Source organism: Gossypium arboreum, chromosome 12 (assembly GCF_025698485.1).
Source record: "Gossypium arboreum isolate Shixiya-1 chromosome 12, ASM2569848v2, whole genome shotgun sequence".
NCBI lineage: Eukaryota > Viridiplantae > Streptophyta > Magnoliopsida > Malvales > Malvaceae > Gossypium > Gossypium arboreum.
In genome coordinates this window covers 104152113-104160797 of record NC_069081.1, presented here as the reverse complement: position 1 = coordinate 104160797, position 8685 = coordinate 104152113, and the positions used below count along the sequence as shown (strand labels likewise).

Sequence of the window (8685 nt, the reverse complement as noted above, 5' to 3'; positions counted from 1 at the left end):
AGGACTACCAAAGCGAAAGATTATTTATTGGACTTGCCCCAATGAATATATTAGATAACAACAAAAAAAAATAATAATAATATATTTGTTAGAATGGTCAACTAAACAATCACAACAAATAGCAATAAATATTAAATTTGGGCATTAAATTGTCGGTTTAAATGCCTAACTAAAACATTGAATAAATATCCAATTTAGATATATATCCAAATAAAATATATTTTCGATATCTCATGAGAATGTATCATATAGAATAATATTGCAATAAACAAATGATAATTAATTAATAGTACTGATTTTAAAATTTAATGCATGCAAGTAAAATTTTAAAACAAAGCATATTATAATTATATTATTTTAACAAATTATCTTTTAAAACACGTAAGTAAAATTTAAATTTATTTGTATTTAGATTATTTAATTTCTCATCCTCATTGATCTCACAAAACATGACTTATATATATCAAATATCCCAAAAAAATTCTACCAAAACCCTTGAAAATATAGCTAGCAAAACGTGTTATCTATTTTATGAATACTCAACCAAAGATGAATATTGCTATTTAAAATCATTCAAATAAATAGGGTTTTTCTATCTACCAAAGTTGCACGAGTTGGAGGCGTTCTATTAAAAAATTAGGGTTTTGTTTTGAAGGAAGGTAAAAGATCTCATCGAAATGGCAACAATGGAAGAGGAATTGGCAAATCTCAACATCGCTGAAGAAGAAGAAGAACCAGTACAAACACTAGAAGATGAGGACACAGTAGAAGAAGAGTATAATCTCTGTCTAGTAAGAAGGGTATTAATGGATAGCGTAGTACACTTTCCTTCAATGAGAAACATACTAGCAAAATTATAGCATCCATTAGAAGGGGTATCCATCACAGAGATTGAAGAAAAAAGAATTCTATTTCGATTTTACAATAAGATAGATCTGAAAAGGGTGTGGGATGGCATGTCGTGGTTCTTTAACAGGCATCTTATTATTTTGCACCAATTGATAAAAGGAGAGGATCATGTACAAGTTCCTCTTTTTCATACCACGTTTTGGGTGCAAATTCATAATCTATCGTTGGGTCTCACGTAGGAGGGAATGGCGAGCCAATTTGAGAATTTCATCGGGCAACTCATAGAATATGGCGTTGCATTAATAGCAAAAGGGTTTAGAAATTTCATGTGAATAAAAGTTTGGCTGGATGTTCGATTACCACTAAAGAGAAAGAAGCGTATTATATACGGGCAAGATAAATCTACAAATGCGTATTCCAAAATGAAAAACTATCATTATTCTGTTTTTTATGTGGAAGATTGGGGCATGGGGAAAGTTTCTGTCCAATCCGATTAACTTTGGTTCATAAAAAGTGGAGTTGGGGTGGGATATTTCCTTGAGATCCCCACCACCGAGGGTGACGCCGACTGCTAGTAAGTGGTTATGTGATCCTATGGAGGGATGAAGGACAAAAATGGTCTGGGATAAAGATGGGAGAAGGAGGAAGTTTGGAGATGCCCATTATGATCAAAACTACCAAAGAAGGGAAGGGGGTTGAAGGGAGATCCAAACATAAGGATTAGAAACATGGGGCAGATAAGTAAAGGGCTGAGGTAAGGAGCAGAATGTAAGAGAATTGCTAAAAATAAGTTCTTTGAAATAAATAAGTTCTGTATGCAATTTCCAAAATAACATGTAATAGATTTGCTAAAAATTAATATTTTCAAATCAGGTGATTACTAAAGTTAACAATTTTGAAAGTTTTCATTGTTTTATAAGTAAATGTTTAAGAGATTGTGCTGTGAAATAGATGTTGTCAAACTTGTGATTTTCCTGAAACTCGTATAAGCTTAGCTAAATTAAGATCTCGAATCATACGATTTCTGAACTAGATTTTAAATTTGTTTTCTATACGGGTTGTTGTAACTTCTCCAAAATCGACTGTAACATTTAAACTGGATTTGGGGTATTACACAAAATCTTTCAATAAAACTAAAACAATTAAATTTTATTGAATTGCGTTCATTATAAATTTAAGTTGGAGCAATTAAATGATAAAATGTATATAATATTTTAATTTTATAGTATACATTATTTTTAAAAGTAAAATTTAAAATTAAATAACTAAAAATTGTTTTACCTTAAATTGGATTATAATACATAATCGAATTTAAATCAAAGTAAGAAATGATAGAAAATATATATAGTAACTAAAGCTTACTAAATACATTAATTTGGAAATAAAATTTAAAATTAAATTAATCAAACAGGATTTGAAATATATAAAAAAACATTTTTTTTATAAAATCCTATTTTCGCCTTGAACTTTTTTTCTAAAATATCAAATTTATCCCGATTTTACTTCTAATAACTTCAAAAATGAGTTGGTTATATATATTGAGTATTTGGTACACTAATCATGTATATTTTTTATTTCACAAGCAGTTTTAAAAAATGGATATGTGTTTCTTTTTTAAAATATTTTACTATATCCCTACAGAACACTTGTCAATCCTTTAACCTTGTTTGTGGAGTTTAAAAACTCCAATGGCTGTGTATCAAATAGTATATATATGGTCAGTATTTGGTACATTGACGGTGTATCTTTTTTATTCACAAATAGCCTTAAAAATTACCACATGTCTTTTTTTGTAAATATTTTTTTAATATTATACTATACCCTTGTAGGATACTTATCAACCCCTAACCTTACTTGTGAAGTCTAAAAACTCTACTGACAATATACTAAATATTTTCTATATATATGATTTGAATGAAAAAGTTCCTTGAAAGTTTTTTTGTGTAATTATAATTTTACTCTTCCTATTATATTGAATATTTGAGATTTAATGTCTTTGTTTTAATTTTATATAAATTTGGTCTACTATTGTTAAAGTGATGAGGATTTTTTTTAAAACAATTTCAAGCATTTATTTGATACGCATATTTATCTTCTTTCTTTTAGAACTTCACTTTGTGTCATCCATGTTTTATATACAAAATTATTGCTGAATTATCACGTTACTCTGACTAAAAAATAGGAATAGGAAAAGGAAAAGGAAAATTTCATGTCATCACTTTTATATCAATAATTAAGTTTCAGGAATAAACCCAAAATAAAACCATTCTGATTTAAAGCAGTTAAAACAAAACAAATTTTCCTATTTAAAGTTTTAAGCAAACTCTAAGCTTACCTTATCCATACCATATTCTGGACGTTCGACTTTTCTGTCGCCAACTAATTATAGCAAAGAAAATTAATTGAAATACGGCCAAACACACAGCTATATTTTCAAGTTTTCAATTAATTTGCATTAATTTCATCAACCAAAACGAAATAATTAATAATGTAAATATTTTTTAAATATGTTAAATAATAAAATAAAATCTTACACTCAAACAAATCTATACTAATATTTTTTTAATTTAATTTGAGTTGACACTAACATTTTATTTAACCAAAATATTTTTCATAATTATTTTTATTAAGTTTTTTGAATTTGTAATTACTCTTACAAAGAATATATATGTCTAGTTTATAGTCTTTAGTCGAAGGACTTAGTAATGGCAACTAACTTGGCAACTGATGGTTGAGTGGGGCATGAGCCACAAGGTTTTTCTTCATGTAGACTTTAATTTTTGCGACCATTTGTTTTGGTTACATTAGTTACGAATTACTCTAGTAGTTGACTCTTGAGTTTCCCGCTCCTATTTATATATATTCAATGCTCACTTTCTCTCTGGTGTGTTTTGTTGAACTCTATAACTTGTTTTTACATTGATATAGTACTAGTTCAGTTTTCCATTTGTAGAAGAGAAGTCTTAGCTGCAAATTGGACCTAAATTTATCAAATATTATAATTTGAAAGGTGTTGGCTATTTGAATTAGGTTTGTATTATCAATTTTAGAGTTCTAGCATAGAAATGTTTCTTCTTTCAATCAAGTTTTTGGTCATTGCATTTTTTCTCTCCCAAAACATCCTACAAACTTGCCAACAACTTCCTATTTCAAAAAATTTCTTTCAAATCGATCTCACTCAAGCCACTGGTCCAGAAAGCATCGCCTTTGATTGTAAAAACGAAGGACCATATGTAGGTGTATCTGACGGTAGAATACTCAAATGGCAAGGATCAAATCTTGGTTGGAAAGAGTTTGCAATTACTTCTCCAAACAGGTACTCTAATTACCCACTACGTTTCTTAAGCTCAGAGCAAGTGTTTACATCATAAAAGTGAAAATTAGACTAAATAGGTACTCAAATATTCATGTTAATATATATATATATAACAAATAATTTTTTAAAAAATTAAAAATTAGAGTAAATAGGTCTTATCTATCCCATGCATGAAATTTGTAAATTTTAGTTTTAACAAAAACAAACTCTCCATTTTTCTCCTTAAATGCATGCATCTACTTGAACTTATCATTTTCTAGACGTCTCTTTCCTTAGTAAATGGTAGTTTTAATAGTAGAACGTGATACGTGAAATTTGGTCAGACTCTAATCGCTGGTCTCGATTTGCCTTTATAAATGCAATTGTTAATTGTGAGGGCCATTGCTTCGGTGGATGATGTAAGATTTGTCAGCTGTTGTATAACGAAAAATTAATATCACATTGAATTTTAGTTTAAATAGTATAGGTATTATTGTTAATGCAGAAATATGTAAGTTCGAATTTATTGAAGCTCTATTTTCTTATTTATGAACAATGCATAATTCTGAGTATTTTATTAAAAAAATATAATTAGAACCTATAATAAAATTATTAAAAATTTAATAAATAATCAACATACATATAATATAATATTCTATCAAAAATTATACCAATATAAAATAATCTAAAAATATTTATAGGACAACCAATATATACGCGGTTGGTACTATTACAATGATATACTTTTGTTTTTCTTTAAATAATAAAATATTACGCATTTCAAAAGATAATAATAAAATATTATTAATGTTAAGATTTGAACCTATATTATTAAAATTGGTTGAATTTATTTTATTTACCATTTCAATCAATTTTTTATATTTTTATACATTTTAATGTTATTATACAAATCGTTTCACCCACAATATTTGTCTATATTGATAATATTATTGATTGAGTTAGTGTCACAAATCAACTCGACACTTACTCAAGAAAAATAAAAATCTCATGATAAATAATTGGAATGCATTTAATATTTTTAATTTGATGTATTTAATTATTGAAATTTTATTTTACTCACAACTAAAAATATTTTTATTTTAATTTCGTACATATTGCATATATATGTTATTATTAAATCTTATGTTTCATTATTTTTGTATCTTACTTGTGATTTTTATATTATTTTTAAAAATTATAATACATCAAAAATATTACAAATATTAAAATAAATATTTCCCAACAAATTAAAAATAAATTTAAAAAGAATATGTATATTTAATTAACACTAAGATAGATACAACTTATTAAGCAAATGCCTCTAAAATAGTAACAAAATTAACAATAAAACAAGAATTATACAATGAAAATAAAATAGTAGCAACATAATAGTGAAATGATAGTAAAATAGTGAAAAGAAAATTAAGAAAATAGCAATAAAAAAAACTACATTTTTTTCTATATTTGGGCCGAGCTCAGGACAAAAAAGCATTACCTGAGGCCCAACCCGTTTTCTAAATAGGTCTTATTTTTTTTTTGACAAAACTCATTTTTTAGGCCTATATTTTTACCTAAACCCTCCCACTTTTCGGGCGGGCACCCGACCCAACCCATGAGCAGGTCTAAGGCCAATTTCAAGACTATACATTTTCTTATTATTTTTATAAATACTAATTCATAATTTTATGTGTTTATTTTTTAAATTTATTAGATAATATATTTTATAAACTTTAAAATATATATTTGATAACTAAATGAGAATTGTCCTAATTTATAACAAAAGTTTATTGAAAAACAATTGAGAGAATAAAATAATATTTTAAAAGAAATGAAAATAGAAATGGAAAATAATCAATGGTAAAATATTAAGAACTTAAATAAAATAATTTGTAGTCAAAATTTCATCTATAAAGAATCATTACTTTAATACTTCATTGTCTTTTATATAATATTTTATAACATGATGGTAAACAACATTCACAATTATGTAAAAACTATTAAAATCAAATAATAATAAAGTTATCAAGTATCCAATAATAATAACTAAATATCTCAAATAATAATAAAAATCATACTTTTATTTTTATGAAAACAAACCCTATTAAATAATGCTAAAATATTATTTTTCCAAGAATTCTTTATATATTATTTTGAATGAAAATGTCTAATACTGAATACTAACGTTAACTGGTATATAATTGTAACGTTAATTAAGAATTAATCTAAAATAAGTGTAATTTAATATGGATCTAAATTTTAATTAAGTGATAACAATTATTATATTGGTAATGAAAATATTATTAATAAATAAGTTTATACATTATAAATTAAATTATTAATATATTGATATTATCTTTTATATATAATGTTAATCTCATATCTTTAATTTTATTAATTATAAGAAAATAATTTAATATTATTAATTATTATCATATTTAAAAAAATACAAAGATGAAACTAAAAACATGTACGTCGTTTTAGTTTCTTAGAAAGAAGGAACAACCAATAAGCTTCTATGAGAAACTAACATTTAAAGGAATAAAATTAACATGTTTGTGATTTATTTTATCACACAACCCAATTAAGTTATAAATAAAATTACAAAAAATTAATATTTTGAGAAACTTAACTTTATTAAATATATAATAAAAAGAATTACAGTTAATGGGGACCAATATAATTTATCTAAAATGTAAATATATAAAATACATATACTAAAAATATATTCAAAATTGTCGGGTGGCTTCGCCCCCTGGCTCATGTAGTTCCGTCTCTGCTAATTAATTTTTTGAAATAATAATAAATACTATAAACATTTCATGAATTGGTAACTAATATTTTGTTTGTTTTGTTAGGGATAGGAAGGTGTGTGATGGGTCAACAAATCCAGAATTTGAACCAATATGTGGAAGACCTTTGGGTTTAAAATTTAATTCTAAAACATGTGATCTTTACATTGCTGATGCTTATTTCGGTTTATTAGTAGTAGGTTGGAATGGAGGAAAAGCTCAACAACTTGCTACTTCCGCAGATGGAATCCCATTCAAATTAACAAATGCTTTAGACATTGATACTATTACAGGGATGATTTATTTTACTGATAGTAGTAAAACTTTTCAAAGAAGGTACTTAATTCTAAATTTTAAAATTTCATTTTAGTTTCTCTTCTTCAATTCCTTCCCATGATGTTATGGTAGTAGCAAAAAGAAGTAACCAGTATTTTTGATTTGTGTAGGCAGATATTGTTTTCTGCCATAACTTTTGACAGAAGTGGAAGGCTACTTAAATATGATCCTCGGACCAAGGAAGTAAGTGTGATGTACAAAGGGTTAGCATTTCCTAACGGAGTAGCTTTAAGCAAAGATCATTCGTTCCTTCTAGTTGCAGAATCGATTAAAATGAGAATATTGAAGTTCAAGGTGCAAGACGGAGGAAAGGGTTATGTTCCAGAACAGTTAGTGCAGTTATCAAGAATCCCAGATAATATCAAAAGCAATGAGAAAGGAGAATTTTGGGTCGCACTAAACACGGGAAGAGAAAGCATTCAAACTAATTGGCTTGGGTTTAGCATTGATCCTATTGGGGCAAAGTATGATCAAGATGGGAAGGTTTTGAAGCAATTGGACGGGAATGGTGGGCTCACTTTTAATTCCGTAAGCGAAATTCTGGAATTCAATGGAAAACTATACCTAGGTTCTGTGGTGAAACCTTATCTTGGGATATTTTATGCATAATTTATATTTCAATTTTTGTTAATTTAGTTGGTATCGTTGAAGAAAATACAAGTGTGCTTATTTTTTTTTTAACACCCTAACCCATAATCATTGTTGGAATAGGGTTACGGAGCATTATCGAATAAATAGAATATTAAATCATTCAAATCATATATTAATACAAACATAATTAAATTTCATACAAATATATTCATAATGTCCCTTAATCGAGCCCTTGAGGCCTTAAAAAAAATACTATAGAAACAGTTCGAGACTAAATCAGAAACATTAGAAAATTTTTACGAAAAAACTAAAAAATTTGAGCTGTAAGGGTCACACGGCCATGTGGCCAGGTAGTGTGAATTACATGGCTGAGACACACGCCCGTGTCTCAGGCCGTGTGGACATTCGAAATAGGGACACACGGCTGTATCCCAGCCTGTTTCCATACCCGTATAACTCACTAACTTAGGTCACATGGCCAATCCACACGCTAGTGTGCCAAGCCGTGTACCCTTCAAAATGATCTCAGACACCCGTGTACCAGACCGTGTGCTAGACCGTGTAACAGCCTGACTTGTATGCTTTGAACCTACAGGGGACACACGGCAGTGTCGCACGGCCGTGTGTTGCACACATCTAAAGCACATGCCCATGTCTCAGGCCGTGTGGCCCCAAAATGAACTTTAAAATCCAAGTTTACCATTTCATAATTTCTTAGTGTAGCAGCTCGTTTTTTCAGTGGTGTCAAAAATAGTGATTTTGAGACCTTGTTTTTATAAACTGAGCTGTAAATATTTTTATAAATATTTACTAAGTGTCATTAAG

The 8685-nt window shown here is 27.7% G+C and overlaps 1 protein-coding gene across 1 annotated transcript; it reads left to right on the top strand.

Moving 5' to 3' along the window:
* Nucleotides 1-3713: 3713 nt before the first annotated feature.
* Nucleotides 3714-7929, top strand: LOC108478453 (protein STRICTOSIDINE SYNTHASE-LIKE 10-like). Its single transcript, XM_017780912.2, has 3 exons — nucleotides 3714-4165; nucleotides 7000-7269; nucleotides 7380-7929. The coding sequence occupies exons 1-3, from the start codon at nucleotides 3915-3917 to the stop codon at nucleotides 7876-7878; spliced, it is 1020 nt and encodes a 339-aa protein (XP_017636401.1). The 5' UTR covers nucleotides 3714-3914; the 3' UTR covers nucleotides 7879-7929.
* Nucleotides 7930-8685: the final 756 nt, after the last annotated feature.

What these genes read in the sequence shown, in the direction of transcription:
- LOC108478453 (XM_017780912.2), top strand. Translation starts at nt 3,915, where the DNA reads ATGTTTCTTCTTTCAATCAAGTTTTTGGTCATTGCATTTTTTCTCTCC. An exon ending in GCAATTACTTCTCCAAACAG is followed by an intron (nt 4,166 to 6,999) that starts GTACTCTAATTA and finishes TTGTTTTGTTAG; the next exon opens with GGATAGGAAGGTGTGTGATG. An exon ending in AGTAAAACTTTTCAAAGAAG is followed by an intron (nt 7,270 to 7,379) that starts GTACTTAATTCT and finishes TGATTTGTGTAG; the next exon opens with GCAGATATTGTTTTCTGCCA.